Consider the following 26,325-nt stretch of genomic DNA (forward strand, 5'->3'; position numbering starts at 1 on the left):
TAAAATCACAAAATGTGCATTTACACATTTCACAAATCGCGTGAAACAATGCTTTGAACATTACTATTTTAAAACTACAGTTCTAACAAAATGTTATGAATGAATTTAAAAATGAAATAATTTTTTTTAACTTGAGACAAATAAAAAACTGAATTTGAACTGAAAAACTGAAGTGCTATATCTCACTCTTTGAGGTTTGTCATAATTATGTGGTACTGATAGTTATATTTCTACAGTAGTCACGATTTTACGAATGGTTAAATGGTTTACAAGAGTTTTAAACCCTGAATTAAAACTTCTACAAGCAACTCCTATATACGCAGGGTTATTGCAATAACCCCAACCTAACCCTAATACAGTCTCATGTCTTGATTGGTTTGCTAGATGTCAATGGTTTGATCAAAAATTTTAAACCTGTATGAATGTATTTCTTCTGCTGAACACAAAGGAAGATATTTTGAATAATTTCAGTAACCAAACAGTTGATGGACCCCAATGACTTCCATAGTAGGGAAACCAATACATTCATAAAGGTTTGAAAGAACTTGAGGGTGAGTAAATGATGACCAATTGCATTCAAGTCAGCATTTATCAAAGCATTTCCATCACCATATATGTTGTCAACTTCAAAAAAATAAAATTTTGTTTTTAAATCCGATGACGAAGCAACACAAAGCCTGTGGCATAGTGAGAAGGGGAAAGCAATTTTTCGGGCCATCATGACTCTGAAAGATTTTAGATCTTTACATTAAGATGTTAGGTCTGGCAACTCACCATAGAAACCGCTGTCTTTCAAATTCCATCTGCACGCAATAGGACAGCGCTTCAACCAACCAGAGCGTTTTCCCAACAGCGGAGCTAACGTTAGTTGATAGTTTCAACTTTTGAATCTGGCTGGCAAAACTATGAACACATCTTCCTTTTTTTAAGAATGACTTAGGTGCCGTTCTTTGCTCTTTTCTCAAAGAAAAACCTAACTCCAAGTCCTCCAGAGTCGCGGCCAAAGCCAATTCGAAAGACTGTTCGCCAGCAGCAGCAGCCATTCTTTGTTTTCAAGTAGCAGGGAACCGTCGCAACTCTGTCGTCATTATGTTAAGCCCGCCCCGCCTACTCTATACACAATGTGATTGGCCTGACCCAATTTAGGTTTTTACAGCTCCGAAAGTCAATGGAGAGTTGCTAGACTACCCTGGCTGCAAAATAAATTTGGGTAGTGGACGAATGCTTGATTGGGTTTGGAGGCTGGTGCCAGTTCAAGCAATATAAGCCGAGAAAACCGGCTAAATATGGTCTGAAAATCTGGGCAGCCTGAGATGCCAAAAGCAGCTACAGCTACAATATGCAGGTGTACACCGGCAAACCCGCAGGAGCACAACACGAGCAAAACCTGGGCAAACGTGTGGTGCTTGAAATGTTACGTTATCTTGAAGGGCACATTGTTACGCGTAACAATCTTTTCACCTCTTATGCTCTTGGCACAGAGCTCTTACGAAGACAAATAAGAATGCTAGGTACTGTGCGAAAAAACAAGCCAGAGCTCCCAAGTGCATTTGTGACAAGTGGAAACAGGGCTCGTTTTTCATCTCTGTTTGCATTCACCAAGACACACACCATAGTGTCCTACTGCCCAAAAAAGAACAAGAATGTGATTCTTATGAGCACCACAAACAAGGATGCAGCAGTCAGTGAACGTGAGGACAGAAAACTGGAGATGATTTTAGACTACAACGATTTTAGACTACAACTACAACCCTGTCAAGATCGGAGTGGACAGTCTAGACAGGTATGTGCTACTTTGTATTTGTTCACTGCTAAAAATAATTGTACAGTAATAACTTATATTCTAAGCTAAATGCTAAATTGAACTTGAAAAAAACGTAAATTGCATTATCAATAGATGAACAAACATTTACTAAAATGTTGTGCACGTGTGTAATATTACAGATTGTTGGAACATACACATGTGGACGGAAGACAGCTCGCTGGCCCATGGCTCTCTTCTTCAATATTATTGATGTCTCGGCCTACAATTCATTCGTGCTGTGGAGGGAAATCAATCCCACCTGGGGACAGGTGAAAAGCTACAGAAGGAGACTTTTTCTGGAGGAGCTGGGGAAAGCGCTGGTGTACCCCCTCATGAAAAGAAGGAAAAACATTCCTCGCACACCAGCCTCTGTGAGGTTCCTGAGAAAAGTGCAGGATTCCAGGGATGAGGAAGCTGGTCCCTCATCGGCCGGTGCCTCCACGGCTGGTCCCTCATCAGCCGGTGCCTCCACAGCTGGTACCTACACAACACATCTCTCTACTACCAGTCACTCAGAAAAAAGAAGGTGGTGCCAAATGTGCTTGCCAAAGGATTTAAAAACCGCCAGTTTCTGCAAAAATTGCAAACTTCCAGTGTGCAAGAGACATTGGCCCTCATTTATCATTCTTGCCTAGAAACGGGCGTATATGTTGGCGTAAGATTATGCTTACACTTCTCTCACCGCCTGATTTATGAAGCTGTGCGTACCTTTGAAATCCAGGTGTACGCAATACCTGCGCTTGATAAATGCCGCGGCTGAAAACGATCGTCATTAGAATAACATGCCCATATATATTCAAGTCTCCGCTCCCCCCACACCCTCATTTTACGCCATGGACACACGGAAGACGGCAAAGAAGAGAAATTTCTTTGAGAAAGAGAAAGAGAAACCAGGGAAGTGGAAAGAAACAAAATTGATTTCTAGATTTTTATTATTAATGACGCTTATTGTTATTTAGAAGAAGAATGTTGTTATTATTTGTATTATTATTATTATTATTATTATTATTATTTTTATTTAAAAGAAGAAGAATGTCATTTTTATTATTTTGTCAGTCTGAATTAGTTTTTGGTCATTGAAAGCCTTTCATTACTGAACCCAGTCCATGCAAACCTGCCGCCATCGTTCTAAAGAATAGTACAACGGCGAGCGCATCGAGTATAAACGCCTCGTCCGTTTGGGGAGGTGCGCGCGCAGTCTGCGGAGACTCGCGCTGCGGAGCCAGGCGAAAGTATTTAACAAGGCTTGAAACGTCAGGTAAAGCGCACAGGCTCGCAACTGAAGGAATACATATCCTACAAATCAAATGCTTTGGTAAAGTCACACAAATTAAACATTGAAGTCCATGTTGCACAAAAATAAACACTGAAGTTTATAATTACTATGTTGTTGTTTTTTTACAGTGGGTCATAATATATCATATCTTTTAGTTTGTCAGTGCGTTTTGTGGTGTTAGGAATTGTTTTTCTGCGCATTTCCGCACTAACTCAAAACGCGCGTACACCACCTCCTGAGCTGGCGTAGGATTTGAGCGTGCCGTACGCCAACGTCCATATTGATAAATCTCAAAGTCACCATGGTTTTGGGTGTACGCTGGAAATTTGGTGTACGCACTTTTGATAAATGAGGGCCAATGTGTTACTATGTGTTGCATGTGCAGCAATGAGTAAAATAATTAGCGAAAAGTTTGAATGTAAATAGTTAAAATTATATTTATTTAAGGTTATTTCGATTTTTATTCCTCTTTTTCTTAAATTTACTGTTTGATAATTATTGTGTTTGCTCTTGTTTTAGTCTAATAGGTGTTCCTGATATCTGTTGCGTAAAATAATTACAGTTTGTATGTATATAGTTAAAATAATATTTATTATTATTATTACATTATTATTCCTCTTTTTTAAACTACAGCTTGATAATGATTGTTTGCTGTTATGTTATTTTATTATGTTTTTGCTGTTCGATCATAATTGCTGTTCCCTTCTGAAGTTTTATTACCATTTATATAATTAAACTGAATAAAATACCAATTAATTGCAAAATGTCTGTATATAAAGTGTTTTGAATTATCACTATCCATCCCTTATTTTGTTAGATTCTTTAATTATCAAATACTGAGTAACAAAAATGCTTGCACTGTGTTCCCTTTCTAACCAAATGTTATTGTTTGATTGTAATGCAAAACCTGATACTTATCTAATAAAAATATATAAACCTTGACACACAGTCTTTTAGATTTGTCTAAATATATATATAAATAATAAATAAAAAAAACTAATAAAATGGAGAAATTATGTCTAAAAAAAACAATGGGAATCAAAAAGCCTCTCTATGTATTTATAGGGAGCTATAGCCTACCGGTGGTTACATGATATTACATACGTTTTTATTTTTTAATGCCTCACTTCAAAAAAAATTGCTTTTAAAGGCCTGCATTCTATTTTAATGTGAAATGTTGCATTTATTAATAATAATAATAATAATAATAATAATAATTCTAATGGAAGAAAATGCTCATAAAAATGTTATAATTATTACATAGTACCATAGAATCCTTTCAAAATTCTAAATAATAATCAAAAAAATATTATTGACCAAAAATATATTACATTGGTTTTCCTGAAAAAAAAAAAAAGTTACATTTTAAGGCTTCGGTCACTTTTGACCATGAAGGAGCCAAGTGTGACCTCTAAACGAAGAGGACCAGAGGGCTAACAGATTTGTTTGGATGAGAGTCCTGATCTGATTACAGCTTCATTTCATAATCCAAATAACATTTGAGCACTCAGGTCCAAATGTTAAGAGTAAAACTACTTCAGATCTTTTTCTTCTTGTCTTGCAGCTGTGAATCTGTAAAGGGGCGATGGCGTCTGTTGAAGAGCTGCTCAAGAACTCGCTAAAGGACCTGAAAGAAGATGATCTAAAGGAGTTTCAGTGGTGCTTAGAGAAGGATCATGAGTGTATAAAAAAGAAAGACATGGAGAAAGCAGATATCTTAGACACAGTGGATAAGATGGTAGCATGTTTTGGGCCAGAAGAAGCTGTGAAGAACATGGTGAAGATCCTGAGAAAGATAAACCAGAATAATCTGGCTGAGCAGCTGGAGAACAAACACAAGCAAGGTAACATTTAATTCACAGTGACTGTAATGTGACTGACTGACTGACTGACTGACTTTGCTCTGCTGATGTGTTTGTGTGGTCTATGTTTCCCAGTGAGTGATCCTCTCTCTCACACACACTCAAGTTTATTTGTTTATTTGTTTATTTATTTAGATCCCCATTAGCTACTCCATTAGGCGGTAGCTATTCTTCCTGGGGTCTTAACAATTTTAACCAAAATATTAACATCAAAGCTGTACAACAATGAAGACAAATAGAGAAGTGCACACAACATCGTCTAAATCATTTAACTCACACACACACACGCACACACACACACAACACAACACAACACAACACAACACATATACACTAAACATGACAACATAACAATATAACAATATAAGCTCTTCTATGTACAAAATAGTACCACTCTCTGGGTATAATATAAAATATAAAATTATTAAAAATTATTATAGTCATTATTAATTACATAATTACAGTTACTCCAAAGTAAATAAATACAGTCTCAGTTTTTTGGAAAAACTAACATTGTGAATCTCTGAGACCAAGAATAACGGGAGCGAGTTCCATGCCACCATTGCTCTATAACATGATGTTCTTTGAAGTTGATTTGTTCGACAGGCAGGTAACAAGAAACGCCCTTCACTTGATTGGCGAGTGGAATAAGTATGCACGTCACTGAAGAAAGTCAATCTTTTATAAATAATTTCAGGTGCTTTTGTAATAATTATATTTTTTAAGAATTTAATAAGAGAATAATTAATTCTGCTTCTTACATAAAGCCATGCTAACTGATTGTGCATGTCCCTAATACTTGTTCTGAAAGAACAGTTTAGAACAAGCCAAGATGCTTTATTTTGTGCAATCTGCAATCTGTTTAAATTATTCTCTGTAGTTGTAGCCCAAATGATGGAACAATAGTCCAGATGACACAAAACTATTGATTCCACCAAAGTTTTCCATATACGAATCGGTATGCATTTTTTGCAATGGCGAACTGCAGCCATATTCCTGCCCATTTTATTCAATATTTGTTTAATCTGAGCGTTCTAGGTCAGCCTGTCCACGATCACACCGAGCAATTTGGCCTCAGCCACTTGTGACCAGCCACCAACTGACAAGTTCAGAGCAGGGGAATCTTTTAAAAGATGATTAGATCCCAACATCATACATTTACTCTTCACAACATTAATAATTAACTTATTTTCTTTGTTCCAATTTTCAATTAATTTTAGTTCATTATTTAATACAGTATTAAGTCTGGTAGAGTCATAATCAGACACAAAAATAGTCAAGTCATCTGCATATAGGGCAATAGTGGCACACCCCAAAATAAAAGACAAATCATTAGTAAAAATAGAAAATAACAGTGGTCCAAGGCAACTCCCTTGAGGAACCCCACAACGCAAAACCTTTGTCTCAGAGTAACTACCATTAAACAGTACATTAAACTACTCCCTATTAGTAAGATAGCTAAAGATCCATTGGATTGCACACTTTTCAAATCCCTAACTTAATTTTTCCAATAATAGATCATAATCAATTAAATCAAATGCTGCACTCAGATCTAACATTACAGTACCAACTAATTTTCTATCGTCAATTTCACGCAACCAATCATCCGTCATCTGAACTAAGTCAGGCTGAAGGCAATATAAAGACGTCTGCCACGGTTGGAGCTCATTCAAAAGAGATCAGGGGTAAATAACAATCACTGTCTGTACATGGAAACGAGAAAATATAACAGCAAGCAACAATTACAGGGCCAAGAAGAACAGCAGCAGATCTTATACAAGTACATTTATTAGAACAGACTGTGTCTAGTCATGATTTTATGAATGGTTAAATGGTTTACAAGAGTCTTTCCCTGAATTAAAACTTCTAAAAGCAACTTCTACATATAAAGGGTATTGCAATAACCCCAAACTAACCCTAATACAGTCTCATGTCTCGTTTGGTGTTAGATGTCAATGGTTTGATCAAAAAGCTTTTAATTATTTTGGTCAGCATGGCCTTAAGTTGATCTGAGTCCAAAAGTGACAGTCCAATAAATGCTCTGGAAGGAATTAGAAAAAAAAAGTTATTTTAAATTTAAAATTTAAACCAATTGTATTCGAGTCAGCATTAGTCAAGGCTTTTCCATCACAATTTATGTTGTCAACTTCAGCATAATCAGTGTGAGATGTGCATGTAAACACTATTGTAGTAAGAGTGTGATAAATTCATGCTTGCACTATATTTAAATGAATGAAAAACACAATCTCTTAGTCTTTGCTGTATTTTCTTCTCTTTCTTAAAGCCTCAACTGCAGACGACAGTCAAGCTACTCTTCATGATTACACAAAGACCAGCCTCAGACTGAAGAACAAATTAAAACAGGACTACGAGCGGATATTGGTTGGTAATTCAGAGACGGGTCATCGGGAATACCTGAGCGACGTCTATACTGATTTATATGTGGTGGAGAATGAGACTGGAGGAAGAGTGAACGACCATGAGGTGATAGAGATTGAATCAAATCACAACCGATTGACTGCCAAGGAAAAGCCAATCGAGTGTAAGAACATGTTTAAAGTCCAGTGTGACACAGTTCGACGAAACAGAAAAGTGCTGACAATGGGGATTGCAGGAGTGGGAAAAACTGTCTCTGTCAATAAATTCATCTTTGACTGGGCTGAAGGAACAGAAAGTCAGGATATAGTCTTCATATTTCCACTTCCATTCCGTAGATTGAATTTGATTAAAGGAGAGTGCAGTCTCATGGGACTGCTCAACAAATACTTCTTTAGTAGTCCTGAAGAACTGCCCTCTCTTCCTGAAGGTGATGGTAAAGTTATGTTCATCTTTGATGGGCTGGATGAACGTCGCTTTACTTTGAACTTTAAAGAAGACGACACATTTATAAATGTAAATGAAAAAACAACAGTGAGTAAGATAATAATAAACCTTATCAAGAAACATCTGGTTCCCTCTGCTCTCATCTGGATCACATCCAGACCAGCAGCAGCCAGTCAGATACCTCGAAACTACATTGATCAAGTGACAGAGGTGCGAGGATTTAACGATGAGCAAAAAGAGCAATACTTCAAAAACAACAGCAGTCCTGAGGTTGCTGGAAACCTCATCAGTCACATCAAGAAATCCAGGAGTCTGTACATCATGTGCCATATTCCTGTCTTCTGCTGGATCTCTCTTATTGTTCTTCAGCCTCTACTGGCTCAAGAGAGCAATGCCAAAACTCCCACAACTCTCACAGGGATGTACACAAACTTCTTAATTTCTCAACAGCAACAGATGAAAGAAAAATACTGTGATGACTCTGAACCTAAAGCCAATTCAATGTCTTTTGATCAGATTATTCTGAAGCTTGGGAAACTGGCCTTTCAACAGCTGGAGAAAGGAAACCTGATATTCTACAAAAAGGATTTTGAGGAATGTGGACTAGATGCTAGCGAAGGTTCAGTGTTCTGTGGGTTATGCACTCAGATCTTCCAGGAGGAAAGGGCTGTTTCAGCAAGAAGTGTTTATAGCTTTGTACATCTCAGCGTCCAGGAATTCCTTGCTGCTCTTTATGTGATTATGATGAGCAAAGACAAGAAAACAAACCCATTTCTTCAATCCTGGAGAGAGAAACTGGCATGGAAACTGTCCAAAGGACTGTCCAAAGTCCTTTGTCTGTCCAAAGGACTGTCACTGTTTCAGCTTCATAAGGCTGCAGTCAAGAAGGCTTTACAGAGTGAGAACGGACACCTGGACCTTTTCCTTCGGTTCCTCCTGGGTCTCTCACTGGAGTCCAATCAGAGTGACCTGAAGGATCTACTGCCAGGACTGAAACTGAGAACAGGGGACATGAAAAACACGGCTGACTATATCAAAAAGAAAATAGAGAAGGAGGAATCAGTAGAGAGGACCATCAATCTCTTCCACTGTCTCAGTGAACTGAAAGATGACTTTGTGGAGGAAATCCAGAAGAATCTGACCTCAGGAAAACTTTCAGCACAGAATCTGTCCTCTGCTCAGTGGTCTGGTCTGGTGTTTGTGCTCCTGATGTCAGAAGAGACTCAAGAGAAGTTTGAACTGCAGAAATACAGAAGATCTGATGAAGCACTGATGAGACTGCTGCCGGTGATCAAAAACACCAGAAGAGCACTGTAAGAGTCTCCTTTACATTCATTTATATATACTGTTAGTTGTTTTAATTGGGCCTTGATTTTACTTGTTGGCAAAGAGTGTACAGAAAAATGTATGTAAATGTATGTGATGCTATTAATACTGTTGCGATGTTTTATGAAGAGAAAATTGTTTTAGCTTTGCTTACATCACGACAGTCAAAAAAATGTCCAAGCTCCAGATTATAAACGCAACCTAATAAGCAATACTGTTGCTCTTTGTTTTGTCCTCTACACAGGTTACAGTGCTGTAATCTCACAGCTCAGTCCTGTGAGAGTTTATCATCAGCTCTACAATCCTCAAACTCTGTTCTGAGAGAGCTGGACCTGAGTAACAATGACCTGCAGGATTCTGGAGTGAAGCTTCTATCTGATGGACTGAAGAGTCCAAACTGTAAACTGGAGATACTGAGGTAAATGGTTTTCCATGAAATAATTTGGGCTTAAAAATGTTTGCAAATGTTGCACTTTCAAATACATTTATTTATACACAAATTTGTTATGTTTATAAAAATTGTCAACAATTGAGAAGCATTCTGATTATTTAGGCCTTATCTGAATATTCATGGGAAGTGTCCTGCTTAGTCTTTATCTTCGGCCTCTGCCACAATGCGAGGGCCCACACCCTCCTCCATCTGCTCGAGGTGAACCAAAAACAACTGATACCAGCTCTCAGTGATATGTGTCGGGTCCCCGCTATGATAGCAGTAACTTTCTCAAATGTTTACAGAACAAGCAGGAACCCAGTGTGCCTGTATCTTTCTCTATTTTCTGTTAAATTACATGCTAGAAGGTCTTCCCAAGCCGTACAGCAAACCAATCTAATATATTCTAATATGAAGTCAACAGTTGGATGTGACAAAACTTTCTTCAGTTAAAAAAAGACAAAACTGAAGTCATTGCATTTGGAAACAAAGATGAAGTTCTCAAGGTGAATGCATACCTTGACACTAGGGGTCAAACAACTAAAAATCAAGTCAGGAATCTTGGTGTGACACTAGAGTCAGACCTTAGTTTCAGTAGTCATGTCAAAGCAATAACTAAATCAGCATACTATCATCTGAAAAATATTGCAAGAATTAGGCCCCATTTACACTGCATGGTTCAAGTGACCCAATTCCGATTTTTTCCTCTCATGTGGCACAGATCGGATATGACCAGTGAACGTGTAAGCAGGAAAAAAACGCATGGATTCCGATTTTCTCAGATCGGATTCAGGCCTCATTCATATGTGGTAATAAATCGGATATGAATCGGATACGTGCATTTGCGTGTGCCATGTAAGCAGACAAATCGGATATTCCCCAGTAAAAGCGAGTCGTACGTCATTAAAAAAGGGACGTCAACTCAGGTGGACACCACCAACTGCGATCACATGACTTATTAATGGTGCGATGGAGGACGAAGGCTCAACACAGTGGAGTATTTTTTTCTCCGCCTTACGAGAGCAATGTTTTGCTGATTTTTGAAAATAGTGCGGAAAGCAACACTGAATAATTAGAGATGCGCGGATGAGCTCCAACGTCACCCGAATCCGCAGCCAAAAACAAATCATTCACCCGCACCAATAATTTTCTCTGATTTAAGTATCCGTACCCGATGGTCAAATTATGTATTCGTATGTGTTGTTACGCGTGAGGATAGATGATCGTCACCTTCAACAGCGGACTCGACGGTTGATGCGCGCATCTGAATGAGCGCTGCTTTTAAATAAACATTTCTTTAAAACAAAATTTATTTGACAGAATTTAATTTTCTTAATGGCATAAACAGGCTTTACTCCCTTGAAACTTAAACTGGAATGGAACATACTCATATTTTAGAGAATGTAGTTAATATTTTCGTTAATAATGTTTTATCATATCCACTCGCGACCCACCCGAAATTAATCAGAATGTTATTTTTATTAGCCTACTTGACCCGCCCGATCCGCGGATTATCCACAGAGCTCCCGCGGATATGACCGTGATCCGCGCATCACTATAATCATTTTGTCTGCTTCTGCATCCATTGCATATCGAGCTGTTTTACTTCATTTTCCGGGCCAGAACGTCTACATTTGGTTGTTTTGGCAGTGTATAGTGTAAATGCAAATATCGGATACGGGTCACTTTTAAAAGATGTAAGCGGGTCGTCAAAAAAATCGGATATAGTCAGTAAATTGGAATTGGGCATCAAGACCTGCAGTGTAAATGCAGCCTAAGATGCTTTGTTTCCAGACACAACTTGTGCATACTTTCATCACCAGCAGGGTGGATTATTGTAATGGACTCCTCACTGGCCTTCCCAAAAAAGACCATATGTCAGTTGCAGCTCATACAGAACGCTGAGCAGAACATATGAACATATCACACCAGTCCTCAGGTCTTTACACTGGCTCCCAGTTAGATTTAGGATTGATTTTAAAGTATTATTACTGGTATATAAATCATTCAATGGCCTAGGACCTCAATACATTGCAGATATGCTCACTGAATATAAACCCAACAGATCACTCAGATCATTAGGATCATATCAGCTAGAAATACCAAGGGTTCACTCTACACTGCAAAAAATGAAATCTTGCAAAGTCAAAAAATCTTAAAAGAAGGCAAGAATTCTTGTTTTTTTTTCTTTAAGATAAATTAACTAGCCTAGAACTAAAAGCAAAAGATTATTTTGCTTGTTTTGAGAAAATATAACTTGAATTTTCTTACTTAGAAAAAAATGCCAATTTTGGTGATTTCTTTAAATGAATTAAGTATATTTTTAAAGTGTATGGTATATTTTGACACAGTCTGTCCTAGAATCAGAAATTTCAAGCCATATTTTCTTATTTTAAGAGCACATTTCTTATTTTTAGAAAACAATGTTAGCACATTCAGACACAAAGATTTTTAAAAAATTGTTTCCTACTTTACATTGAATGAATGCATGAGGTATTTATATAGTGCTTTCATATGTACTACTGTACACCCAAAGCGCTTTACAATCATATCAGGGGATCTCGCCTCAACCATCACCAGTGTGCAGCATCCACTGGGATGATGCGACGGCAGCCACAGTACAACAGCACCAGTACGCTCACCGCACACCAGCTATAGTGGAGAGGAGAGAGCATGATAGAACCCATTCAGTGAATTAAACATTATTTAGTTTGAACCAAATGAGAAACAAGTTGCAAATCAGAGAAACATAACATTTTATTTGGTGCTGACAACTGTCAATTTATACAGACAACATTTTGTACACCAAACAGTATCCAGTAACTTCATTTTTAAAAGATCAATTCACCCCAAAATGAAAATTTCCTGATAATTTACTCACCCCAATGCCATCCAAGATGTTCATGTTTCTTTCTTCAGTGGAAAATAAATTAAGTTTGAGGAAAACATTTTAGGATTTTTCTACACACAATGGACTTGAATTGCAACCAAAATGTTGAAGTTCAAATCAATGCAGTTTCAAAGGGCTTTAAAGTGCTTCAAATGGCTCTCCTCGATCCCAGCTGAGAAATAGGATCTTATCTAGCGAATCGATCAGTCATGCCCAACGCGTCGCAGTCCAGCACAAGACTAACAATTGTGGTTAAAAAGTATAGAATTTATCATTTTATTTTTTGAAAATGACTGATCAATTCGCTAGATAAGATCCTACTTCTCAGCTGGGATCGAGGAGAGCCATTTGAAGCACTTTAAAGCCCTTTGAAACTGCATTGATTTGAACTTCAACATTTTGGTTGCAATTCAAGTCCATTGTGTGTAGAAAAATCCTAAAATGTTTTCCTCAAACTTAATTTATTTTCCACTGAAGAAAGAAACACATGAACATCTTGGATGGCATTGGGGTGAATAAATTATCAGGAAATTTTCATTTTGGGGTGAAATAATCCTTTAACAATAGCAAGAAAGTACACACAAGGTGCTGAACATTTACTTCCAGCAAAATCTCTTTTCTTTTAGATCAGTACAGTCAGAAAGTAAAATGAAAAAAAATAAAAAAAACAAGAGAGGACGCTGACTGTGCTTTCCCTTTACTTTTCTTTGTTTTCCAGTAAATTAGCAGTCAGTGGTACACTTGTAAATCTCACACACATCTCCGAGATAATACTTGAGAGGAATGTAAGTACGGTTCTTAAAACTGAGTGCATAATATGATGTATAATCTACAATTTCATCTGAAACCACTATCTCAGTGGCTTGAGCAAGGTTTGGGACCTCAATTTCATAAGAAGCAAACTCACGACTGAAACCCACTGTATTATAAACTTGACATTCAAAGCAATACAAGGAAGAATTTACAATGTACATGTCCTTTATGAGCCCAAATACAGGAACGCCTTCATTTACATTGATTACAATCACTGATTTCTGGCGCAAGTACTTGTTGCCACTTAGCTCAAGCCATTTTGCAGACACCACATGATGCACGTTTTCTACACCCAAAAAAACTCTCATTTTATCCTGCACATACTTCATATTTTCCACTTCAGATACAGGACCCAATAGAATGTCTTTAGAAAAAATTGGGTGATTCTCTCGACTGATATTTTGACAACTCTCAAACATCTGATTGTGTTTAATCAAGGACTTGCAAACATTCTTGAAATTTAACTTGGAAGACCACTGTTTGAAAAAACAGTGCTTAGATTCAAATCGCATACACATGTGTCTGACCATTGGACCTAAATCTTTAATCTGTTCAGGAATATGTATTAAATAATGTTGCTTTGGTGTTATATTATTCTCAGGAAATAACCGTTTCACATTGCTCAAATGTTGCTTGATAAGCAGCTTAAGCTTTGCTGTAGTGGCCAACGCAATAACTGGTGCAAATAAGATCTGAACAATCTCTATTAACTCAATAATCACTTGAAAGTATTCATTTCTTTCACAGCTGTCCAACACGAATGGCAGGATCTTCAATAGGACAAGCATTTGCCCAGCTGATTGCTTTAGTCTGTTGTCATTTGATGATAACGTGGTGACAGTAATAGGGCAAGGTTTATCTTTGACATCAGTTGAGTATGGGTATCCTAGAATAGCACTGTTAAATGTGTCCAGTTCCAGCTGCCCTGATAGCACTAGATGTTTAAGTACAGTTTTAACTTCCAGTTGCGCCACACCTTCTAATATCACATGCATAATGTCCTGAGGTGTTTGCCTGATGAGATCAAAGGCTGGAAAATCAATCAGTTTGCTTTTCCTATTAATTCCATAAGTGGTTTTCAAACTGCTTCTCAGAAAGTCTGTGGCTGCCCTCTCAATTTCATTACACTGTCTGACATGTCTATCTAAAGACCGTTTGACAAAGTTTTCTGCATCAAAGTGAACTTGCATATCCTCAAAACTACACTCACAGTGTCGGCATTTGCGGAAAGCAAATCCAACTCCCTCTTTAAAGCCTGTTAGCTCGTGCTGAGCCAGGGTGTCACCACAGAGAGAAACTACTGCACCATATATTGTTTGCTCCCCGTGGGCAGTTTTGATGTTCACTCCGTCATACAACAAATTCAAATCCTCTTGTATTCTCTGCAAAATCACATCTACACCACACTGAGAGATGTCACTTGATTTTGCAATGGCAAGTAGACGGATGGCAGCTAACCTAGACCTCTGTTTAGGATTTATATTGCCCAAAGTGTAGTACACCATTAGCAGTTTGTTTTTTGAGGCATAAGACCCCAGAGGATTGCACAGTTCTATCTCATCAGTATACAGGATAAGCTGCAGAGCATTGGGTCTCACAGAGAACAGTGGATGTGACTTCAAAATATTCCCATCAATAATGTCATTGATAAATCCAGCCTTGCTTTGGATTGGTCCATTGTTAAACATTGCTAGAATCATTGGATGTGAAAGTAGTTGTTCCAAACTTCGGACCAAAGGAATATAGTAAAAGCACACTTTTCTTATTGTTAGAGCTTGTGAGGCTCGTCTTCTCCTAATGGATGCAGTCTGGGAAATTTCAATTTCTTCGGCTTCAACTACCTTGAACTGCTTTTTTAGATTTGAATCTTGCATATATGTGGTGGAAACTATGTCAAAAGGGTCTTCAAAATTATTAAAAATGTCGCGAACTTCACTCATCAGTTGATCTGGGACTCCTGATTGTCTCTGAATAACATCTGTAATTTGGCTCCGAAGGCAGTCCAACAGTGAGGCTTGATACTGCTGCACCCCGGAAATAATGTCACTGACAGCTCGCTGAAAAAAAAAAAAAACAGTCATTTAGAATTACACAAATTCATGCACAATTAAGGATGATAACAGAATGTAAGAATTCATGTTTATTGCTGTAAATTTTCACATAATTCACAGTGTCCTACCTGGGAAAGGCAGTGTTTCACTCTTGAAGTCAGTACAAATGCAGAAGCATGCTTTCTCAGTTTACCAACTTCAGGTTCATCACTTTCTTCTTGCTGGAAATGAAAAACATTAAGACTTTAGAATTTAATACGCATTTATAAATAACCTAAAAATATAATATCACTTTTTTTTTCTTTTTTTTTTGAGCAAAGTAACAATTCATGATGTTTTCACGATTCTTTTTCATGTTGGTTTTACTTTTTTTCCCCAAGTGACTGAGTATTACAGCCAAACTAATGTCCCTATTTTAAAAACAAAGCCTTTTAATGTAACATATACACACACACATATATATATATATACACACACGTTTTGTGTTGTCTTAATATTAAATGGACAGTTCATCCCAAAATGAAAATTACTCTACAAGTTTGTTTTAAGCCCGAATAAGTTTCGTTCTTCTGTTGAAAAGAAGTTATTTTGAAGAAAGTGGCCATCTAAACAGTTGCTGGTCCCCAGTGACTTCCATAGTATATTTTTTCCTGCAATGAAAGTCATTGGGGACCATAAAATGTTTGGTTAGCCACTTTAAAATATCTTTTAGTGTGTTCAGCACAAGAGATAAATTAAAACCGGTTTGGAATAACATAAGAGTACGTGAATAAGGACAGCATTTTCATTTTCGGGTGAACTATCCCTTTAAGGACAAGCGCAGCAAGTTTACTATTAGGCTACTGTCGCTTTAAGACCTGATCGCATCTAATATCATGACACCAACTATTATTTTCTCTCAAATGGTAGCTTTCATTTTAGACATAACCAACTGTATACACAATAAGACTTAAAATATAACTTTTTGACAGACAAAAGCGCATGTTAGAACTGCACATCAGCACGCGAATGAAATGTTTAACCGGCAAAACACAACTTTTGTGAAGTGCAGTGTCCCGTGAGTGTAACGTCTGTGTTAAAATGTGCTGTGAATGTCACTATGTCGCATTGTAAGACATGATACTACGATATTTTTTCATAAGCAGATCGTGGAGGCATTTAATAGTCCGCGATCAAAAATCATGATATTGCACATGCACACCCCTAATGCTAATACACGTTACCCATGAAAGTCAGGTTTTATTTGTAAAATTGTGTCAACTTACGTGCATTGCCTCTTGTTCTGGATCAGTCACCGGTGTAAACGCAGCGCCATCGGCAGAGCTGGCGGCGGAATCGGCGATGTCTGGTTCATGGCCACCGCTAGAGTTAAAATCGTCCTCGTCGTTGGCATTTCCTTGTATGCTGGACACATCATGTTCATTTGGCAGAAATTCTGGCTGAAGAGGGATACCGAAATTCTCGAAAAGTCTCTCTTCCACTTGGATTCCAATATCTGTCGATGCACACGCACGGCAATTGTTCCCTTTAGCTTGAGCTGAATTTTGGCTTCCACTTGACCTCGATTTGTGACTGATAAAATGCGAAGAATGCCTCCGTTTGACATGATAGTAAAATGAGTTGTAGACGCGATATTCCTGAGCGCAACCATCAATCCCACAGATCACATGGAAATCCGGACTGGAACTATGCACGGTATTTATGTGACTCAGCAGAGCTCTTAATGACAATGCCACAAAGAGGCAGCAAATAACACAACGCCAAATCATTTTAAGTGGAAAAATCTGAACATATAGTTTAATAAATCATATTTTTACTACATTCTCATGTGTTCCCTACCCGCCGAAAGCAATCAGAAGAAATGAAGAAGAGATTCAAACTTTTAATCCAATCAAGGCAGCGGAATATTCCATTGGATATAAAATAGGTGAAATCATAAATCATTATTCCTTTAGAGTTTTTAAATGTTGTACTCAGGGAAGGTATATTAAGAAGAAAAAAACACCTATTTTAAATATGTAATATTTTGAAATGTTAAAAATATGATAATATAACAGGTTTTATATCTATGGTTTTAAACCCTACGGATGGAGCGTAATGGAACCGCCCTTAAATTTACGTCACTGGACCGAACGACCGTTACCACTTGTACCAGTTTCGCGGTTTTCACAATTTTGAGCGCTTGAAGGTAAGAATCATTTTTTTTTTATATTTTTTATTTGTTAATAAAATCATTTAGTTTTGAATGTAAGAAAGATATACGTTCTGATAATTAGCTTGTACAAATAGTGAGTTCGAAATATGACATTGTAGACTTCGTTAATAGAAAAATACTGGTAAATACATTTAACGTTAGTTGCTTCTCTTTCATGTTTGATTTCATAACCAAGTAACTTAACGTTAAAGGTAGCAAATACTCGTTTGAACTTTCATATTTCCTTTCAGGTGGCATTTATGGAGCAGCTTGATTCAGTGACACGGTCCACTTTACAAGGTATGTTACGTTTTAATGTTGCTTCAGACTCTGCTATAATCGCTTAACGTTAACGTTAGTTCAGTGCACATGTAACTTAAGAAGTCTTAAGCATGTTCACGTTATAGATTCTTCACTTAAAATGCTTTATAGTGTGCCAGTCATATATGTTTACACTTTCAAACTGTCATTTTGCATATAATTGTAACCCACTAAGCAAATTTATGTCCAAAAGACGTCTTTCCACATAAGTGCACGTTGAAAAGACGTCCACTGAGGAGACAGATTGAACATTTTTAATGACGTCTTTTTTTGACGTGTTCGTTCATGGATCCTCCGTAGGCCTACAAGGTTAAAAACTACCGTAGTTCAAATGTGGTCATTGTGAACATATTTTCAACGTCATTTATGGTTTTATTTAGACATAATTTATACTGTTTCAGGACTAAATAAACACTCTCACGATGCATTAAATTAAAACTCACATTTATTTCAATTTAATTTCCATTTGTAATCGCAAAGCAACAGTGTGTGTTTGTCCAAAAATCATTAAAATAAAAGAAACTTAGCCTACACCTTTAAATAACTTTGCATCTGTAATTCACACATGTTTGGATCATGAGAGAAACCAGATCTGAAGGATAGACTTTCTGGCTCAGAAAGTGTTTCCCACTGAGCTGCTTAAACTGCCATTACCTGCAGACATAAAATACAGATACTTTGACTATTTATGTCAGAAGATCTTATTGAATTAACAGAGGTTTAGATGTTCATATTTGTTAACACACCAATTACAGATGCTAAGTTATCTAGGGTGTGAGTGAAGTTTCTTTTATTTTAATGATTTTTGGACAAACACACACTGTCTGAGATTGCTTTGCAATTACAAATGGAAATTAAATTGAAATAAATGTGAGTTTTAATTTAATGCATCCTGAGAGTGTTTATTTGATCCAGAAACAGTATAAACCATAAATGATGTTGAAAATATGTCCACAATGACCACATTTGAGCTAGTTTTTTAACCTTGTATGGAGGTTCCATGAACGTCTATGTATTTACGTGCAGAACACGTAAAAAAAAAAGTCATTAAAATGTTTCATTCTGGCTCCTCAGTGGATGTGTTTTCAAAGTACGTTTTTGTGACAAAGACATCTTTTGGTCATAATTTTGCTTAGTGGGAATAATCCTTTTTTTTTTGTACAAGAAATATATCTGTTAATTGTAATAATCCAGTTTAATTCAATGTAAAGTGATAGGCCTGTTTCAAACCAAACTGGCACATTGATGCATAACTGCATAACTGTCTTAAAACAATTGTTAATCTAAAATAATTTAAAACATTTTTTTTTTTACATTACTCTGCATATGGACAAAATTGATCTATGGCATTATTGTTAAATATGTTTTTAAATCATCCTAGCTGCAAACATCAGCGCAGCAGTATTACCAACTTTGTCACGTGATGACATTCGTGATCTTTTCCCGGGACCAGAAAACTTTTTACGACGGAAAACCATATGGGAGACGTTTCATACAGACAAAGAGGTAGACCTTTACTTCATTTTTCCAAACAACAGTATTAATTTTAATTAAATATTAGTGGCAGAAAAAATAAAGGTTACATAAAGCAATGTTTAGGTCATTCACAAACAATCACACTAAATATCTTAAGTATAAGCAATAAGGTACGAGAGGCTGTGCTGTTTTGTGAATAAGTCACAGCTGAAGGACCATGTGACCTGTAATGGAGTACTACAATCAAGAAGAGTTTCTTTTAGTATTATTATTCATGGGTGTTCTATTAACAGGTTTGTTTATATAAATTGTAATAGCTTTCATCTGAATTCAGCAGGGACAGGAGGCAGGATGCCTCACTCATAACAAGGAGCAGGGTGACATTGGTCTGACTTCTGCTCAAACTCCGTCTGAAATCCCAGTGACTACGAGGCACAGTACCTTTGAAGAGCCAAGCGGTCATCCTCCAAGAACCTTGCAGTTGCCCAACCCTGAATATGTTGTTTACACAGACAGTGAGCTAGAACATGTTAGAAAAGAGTATTTTGATCTGCAGCGAGTTGGGCAAGATAGAGGTTGCAGACTTTCAAAAGAACTTCGTTGTCGACTAGTGAGGAACACAGTGACCAACATGGTGTCTATCATGAGAGCATCAAGCACTGACTTCATGTATCCATCAAAAAATGATGTGCTTGCAATGGCAAAGCGACTGGTTGACTACTATCCCATGCTTTGAGATGACTCTGTGAACTGCAAACATATTTCGGTAAGTGTTTAAGGGCTTGGGATTCAAAAATTACATTTGAGGGCACTTTATACATCATATATTGTGTGTACATTTAGGAGGTCCTTAAAGGAATAGTTCACTTTAAAATGAAAATTCTGTCATCATATACTCACCCTCATGTTGTTCCAAAGCTGTATAAATTTCTTTCTTCTGCTGAACACAAAGGAAGATATTTAGAAGGATGTCAGTAACCAGGCAGTTTCTGGGTCCCATTGACTTCCATAGTAGGAAAAATATATACTATGGAAGTCGATGGGACCCAGAAACTGTCTGGTTACTGACATCCTTCTAAATATCTTCCTTTGTGTTCAGCAGAAGAAAGAAATTCATACAGCTTTGGAACAACATGAGGGTGAGTATATGATGACAGAATTTTCATTTTAAAGTGAACTATTCCTTTAAGAACTGATAATAAAAGCACTGAGAAATAAAACATTTTATATTTGTCTGGGTGTATAACCTTTAACATCGTCAAACAGGATTCCATCTTCAAGCAATTAATGAAGAGACTCCAAAACATAAGAACCCCCAAAAAGAAACAGGGTCCAACACCACAAAGAAAAAAGAAAAGGCGCTTGGATTTTGACTACGATGGTGATTCAAGCTCTTGCACTTTAGATTCAGCAGAAAGCAGCAGTGCTTCAGCTGTAATGTTGGACACAGGAGAGAGCAGCACACCACCATCACTAAGCACAAAACCACTTGCTGGTAAGTGTACCACATATTCATAATATACTTAAAAAATGTGTGGACAAAAAGGTTCCCAGCAAACAATTGGCATCGGTCTCGCCGTCTCGGTTGTAAATCGTCTCGGTTAACTATAGACCCAATAAGTCCGGCTGTGAGTAAAACACTTCTAGACAAAACAACCTTGAATATGATTACATGTCATTTTAGCCAGAATAACTTGTGAGATGTATTATATTCCATCATGTAAGCAGTTAACAGTGCTTCCAAGGTGTTTGGTTTCATTTCTTTGACATGTTCATGTTCTAGACTAGTCTATTCTTGGGCTATGGTTAGGGTAGATGTCTATTACATTTTCACTGACAGCCCAAATTTTGCCTTGTTTTGGCCTAGACGTCTGGATTGTGTTTGAACGTCTATTAGACGTCTTTTAAATGCAATATTGCTTGCTGGGTTTATACTGGTTTCTTTCTTTTTTTTTTTTATATAAGGAGGAACAGCTGAAGAAGATTTACCATTCAGTCAGACTGACCATAGAAGAGATGAAGACCATTCTGACACTGATAGTCAACAAAGCCAGGCCAGACATTACCATACTCTCCAAGAGATCTATAAAAGACCAAAGCCTAATAAGGAGGCTGTTGCTCAACTACTTGACCTTGAGTTTGATGCTCGGAGAGCCTTCATCAACTCAGACTGTTTCAAGGATCAGGACAGACCTTCAAAGATACTGCAAGCGTACCCCTGTTTCAGAGAACTGCATCATGTAAGTAATATATCTGATAATATATTTGAGTTCCTAGTGACTTCAATTGTATTTACAAATGTGTATGTGTGGGATTATTCCAGGTAATGGATGAACTAGGCCGGATTCTTGACAAAGGAAATCCCAGATTCATCCCAAAACTAAAGGCCCGTTGGGAGAGCTTCTGCAGCAAAGCTCAATTCTATGGGGTTTACAAAAAGGTTTTGAAGCCACCAATGACTCTAGATGGAGGTAAACTACCTGCCTTTACTACTTTAATTAAAATGTGAAAAATCTAACAATAGTTGTTTAACTTGCTTGTCAGTGTCATAAAGTACCATTCAAATGTTTTAGAACATTAACATTTTAACTTTCTGCTCACCAAGGCTGCATTTATTTATTCCAAACTACAGCCGTTTTACAAGTGAATATATAGTAAAGTGTAATTTATTCCTGTGATCAAAGCTGAATTTATCATCATTACTCCAGTCTTTAGTGTCACATGATCCTTTAGAAATCATTCTAGTATGATGATTTGATGATTAACAAACATTTATGATTATTATTACGTTGCACACAGTTCTGTAACATTTTTTTGGGAATGTGATGAATAGAAAGTTCAAAAGAAAAGCTTTTATCTGATATAGAAAGCTTTTGTAACATTATATACTAGTACACCGATAAAAAGTTTGGGGTCAGTAAAACAAAAAAATTGGTGTTAGGGAATTAAAGACATTATTACTGTTATTTGAGAGCAAGGATGCATTAAATTGATCAAAAGTGACTGTAAAGACATTTATAATGTTAAAAAGCTTTCTAATTCAAATAAATGCTGTTCTCAGAAATCAGTATAATATGATGATTTGTTACATATTAGAAACATGTAACAAATCATCATATACTGATTTCTGAAGGATCATGTGACACTAAAGACTGGAGTAATGATGCTAAATTCAGATTTGATCACAGGAATAAATTACACTTTCTATTCACATAGTATAATATTTCACAATATCACTTTTTTGCTGTAGTTCGGAACAAATAAATGCAGGCTTGGTGGGACGAAGATACTTATAAATAAAACATTAAAAAAATCTCACATTTTTAAAACATGTAAACAGTAGTGTATTTAAAATCATTAACAGATTGTTGTGAAAAGTTTAACTTCATTAAATAAGTTAAAGTATAATCCTTTCGGCTACTTTTGATTCAGTTTTTATCCCTTTTTAAGGCACAATGTTTATAAGACTATATCAAGATCAGGAGGTTAAAGGAAATTCTTAAAGGCATAGTTCACCCAAATTTTTTAATTCTACTTCATTTACTCTCCCTCAAGTTGTTCCAAACCTGTATTAGTTTCTTTCTTCTGATGAACACAAAAGAAGATACTTTGAAGAATGTTTTTTGGGTGAACTATCCCTTTAATGCATGCTCAACTCACTAAATTCAGTAAATTATAAAAGACTATTTGTTCTCCTCAATAGTGAAACGCTCCATAGCCTTGATGAAGGCTCTTCCAGAGATGTTTCCATCACCTGTAGCCCCACCAAAAAAGATGGGACATGCAAGTGAAGCAATGCTGCACATCCTTGAGGTAAGACATACAAACTTGTTTATATTTCTACAAGACCAAGAAAAATAGAGAAGTGGTCATTTATATCAAGATGTACTGCTCAGTCATTTTTGTGTTTGTATTTCTAGCCAACAGAAAACCCAGATTCCTTCCTCAAGGGGAGACCACTCTTCAGTCCTGTCCTGATTGTGTCAGAGGACAACTGCATGTTGGCCATTGGGACTTCACCTGTGACAACCTTTCCACAAGAAGACCTCCACGAAGGTGTGCTCTACCTAATGGCATACTATTATGCACTTCATCTTGTGTACCCAAAGTGTGTTGCAACTTTACTGTCTGTGCTTCAGACAGAAGTAATTTCTGATGCAATACATGGACGTGATGCAACTTCTTCCTACAAAAAAGCCACTTTGGAGTGGAAAAAGTTCATTGGGGAGTAGGGAAAAAGTCAGACATAGGTCTTTTGATCACTAATTGTTGACAGCAGTTGTTTTCATCAGGTTATTATAGACAGCAGTTGCTTAAAGGGTTAGTTCACCCAAAAATGAAAATAATGTCATTAATGACTCACCCTCATGTCGTTCCATATGAAGGACTAAAAATGACAGAACGAAAAATAAATAAATAAATAAATAAAAGTAGAAATAAATAAATAAATGCAGAAATAATAGTAAAAATAAATACATTTTGGTAATATAAATGGCTATTTCTGTATTTTTACATGTATTTATTTATTTATTTATGCATTTCTATATGTATTTATTTATGTATTTATACATTTATTTATATATTTATGTATTTATATATTTATTTATTTATATATTTATTTATGTATTTATTTATACATTTATTTATTCCTACATTTATTTATTTCTGTATTTCCACATTTCTACATTTATTTATTTCTGTATTTCCACATTTCTACATTTATTTATTTCTGTATTTCCACATTTCTACATTTATTTTTCCCTGCGCTTGTATGCTAATTGACCAATGGCTAAGCCACGCCCCCAAACGCGATGAGCCAATCACAGTACGCATAGCTAACCCAATACACTTGGACATTCTCTGCTTCCTCGTCGATTGCAATGCATTGCGGTTATCAGTTTTCATTCGTTTTTATGTTTTTTCTTGTCATTTTAGCTTTTAAACAGCGTGTGTGTGTGATTTTGGTTGGGTGACAGTTGTAGGTTACAGTTTGACAAGAGTTTACAGTTTGACAAAAGCACAATGTTGTGTTTTACACAAATATAAGTAGGCTAAACACTTTGCAGTTTTAATTATGTCCTGTATGAACAAAATGGAGTATGTTTTTTATGTTTCCACTGTTCGATCGCGCCCCGGCGCCCGCTCTCTGACACACACACACACACACACACACACATCCAGCATGCAATCTTGACATCGCAGCCTGTTCTTCTGCGCTCCCACCAAACGCGAATAGAGCGTCAAATTCGCGCGTATCCGCGTCTAGTTCGACGCTTGAACATTTTGAATCCAAAGCGAATAGGACGCGCGTATAAAGCGAGCGTTTGAAGCGAAATAGCACCAAACTATAACGTTTACACTGTGAAGTGTGAACTGTAAATCTTTGTTCTGGAGCTGAAGCTTATCGACCTTCTCAACAATAAAAGTATTAATATAACCCTCCAATGCATATTTAAGGCCCTTTTGGTGACATCGAGATGATATATAATCTTTCTGTCTCTAAAAAATCATCAATTGCCTCCTGTGAAATGTCTCCGACTGTGACAGCTGCCAAAGCGCCTGTTACCGACTGTTGACTGAGTGAGTGGAGGGGGCGTGGTTAGCCATTGGTCAATTAGCATACATGCGCAGGGAAAAATAAATGTAGAAATGTGGAAATACAGAAATAAATAAATGTAGAAATGTGGAAATACAGAAATAAATAAATGTAGAAATGTGGAAATACAGAAATAAATAAATGTAGGAATAAATAAATGTATAAATAAATACATATATAAATATATAAATAAATAAATATATAAATACATAAATATATAAATAAATGTATAAATACATAAATAAATACATATAGAAATGCATAAATAAATTAATAAATACATGTAAAAATACAGAAATAGCCATTTATATTACCAAAATGTATTTATTTTTACTATTATTTCTGCATTTATTTATTTATTTCTACTTTTATTTATTTATTTATTTATTTTTCGTTCTGTCATTTTTAGTCCTTCATAGTTCCAAGCCCGTAAGACCTTTGTTCATCTTCGGAACACAGTTTAAGATATTTTAGATTTAGTCCGAGAGCTTTCTGTTCCTCCATTAAAGTCAATGGACGGCATACTGTTCACGTCCAGAAAGGCAATACAGACATCATCAAAGTAGTCCATGTGACATCAGTGGCTCAATCTTAAGTTTATCAAGTGACGAAAATACTTTTTGTATTTTATTCCACTATTCATTTCCTTCTCTCTGGGCCTCGTAGTGTTTTTGCGCAGCGCGTCTGTTTTGTACGTCATCACGCATCACACACATGACCAGCGTCGGCCAATAGTGAGCCTACGTGTGACGTGTAACACAGACACGCTGCGCAAAAACACTGAGGCCCAGAGAGAAGGAAATGAATAGTGGAATAAAGTTGTTATTTTTGTCTACTTTTTGCGCACAAAAAGTATTCTCGTTGCTTGATAAACTTAAGATTGAGCCACTGATGTCACATGGACTACTTTGATGATGTCTGTATTGCCTTTCTGGACGTGAACAGTATGCCGTCCATTGACTTTCAATGGAGTGACAGAAAGCTCGGACTAAATCTAAAATATCTTAAACTGTGTTCCGAAGATGAACGGAGGTCTTACGGGCTTGGAACGACATGAGGGTGAGTCATTAATGACATAATTTTCATTTTTGGGTGAACTAACCCTTTAAATTCTAAACAAAATAATTCAGTTTTTCTATTTTCTTTTTATATTCACTTTCTCAGTGATGGTCTGTGTAAACCTTGACCAAGCTTTGTTTTAATAGGCTTACCAATTGCTGTGATACGATGCATTGCTGTAATTTTTTGAACAATCGTTTGTTTGAGTTGGAGTTAATAAAGCAATTTTAAGAGCATGTTTGTTGTACCAGATTTATTAATTGTATCTCCTTTTCAGAGCTTATTTTTAGAAATAGTCTAGATTGAGAGGGGGCGTCCATATTAGCTAGTCTTATTTTAAGACTTTAAATACTTATTTAAAACCAAACCTTTCCCTCAAAATAAGCCAGACACTCTTATAATGT

General features: G+C 36.6%; 3 protein-coding genes across 3 annotated transcripts in view; 2 read left to right on the forward strand and 1 right to left on the reverse strand.

Annotated features, from left to right (window-relative positions):
- LOC307157617 (uncharacterized protein) overlaps positions 1-26,325 on the forward strand; it is a 64,650-nt gene that overhangs the window by 9,419 nt on the left and 28,906 nt on the right. Inside the window, exons 3-5 of the mRNA XM_079869544.1 lie at positions 4,645-4,924; positions 7,227-9,078; positions 9,336-9,509. Coding sequence (XP_079725670.1) covers positions 4,666-4,924; positions 7,227-9,078; positions 9,336-9,509 — 2,285 coding nt within the window. The 5' untranslated portion in view covers positions 4,645-4,665. The remainder of the gene's footprint in view (positions 1-4,644; positions 4,925-7,226; positions 9,079-9,335; positions 9,510-26,325) is intronic.
- LOC307156975 (uncharacterized protein) lies at positions 11,411-17,044 on the reverse strand (the record flags this gene model as incomplete). Its single annotated transcript, XM_079868703.1, has 4 exons — positions 11,411-11,422; positions 13,752-15,281; positions 15,404-15,496; positions 16,541-17,044. The coding sequence occupies 4 exons, from the start codon at positions 17,042-17,044 to the stop codon at positions 11,411-11,413; spliced, it is 2,139 nt and encodes a 712-aa protein (XP_079724829.1).
- On the forward strand, positions 15,709-26,181 carry LOC307156976 (uncharacterized protein; the record flags this gene model as incomplete). The annotated part of the gene is made up of 9 exons (XM_079868704.1): positions 15,709-17,769; positions 19,172-19,296; positions 19,601-20,032; positions 20,533-20,761; positions 21,232-21,506; positions 21,590-21,737; positions 22,970-23,079; positions 23,187-23,322; positions 26,129-26,181. Exons 4-9 carry the CDS (start codon positions 20,554-20,556, stop codon positions 26,179-26,181), a joined length of 930 nt encoding a protein of 309 aa, XP_079724830.1. The 5' UTR covers positions 15,709-17,769; positions 19,172-19,296; positions 19,601-20,032; positions 20,533-20,553.

The sequence above is a fragment of the Squalius cephalus genome (genome assembly GCF_949319135.1).
Source record: "Squalius cephalus genome assembly, chromosome: 4".
NCBI lineage: Eukaryota > Metazoa > Chordata > Actinopteri > Cypriniformes > Leuciscidae > Squalius > Squalius cephalus.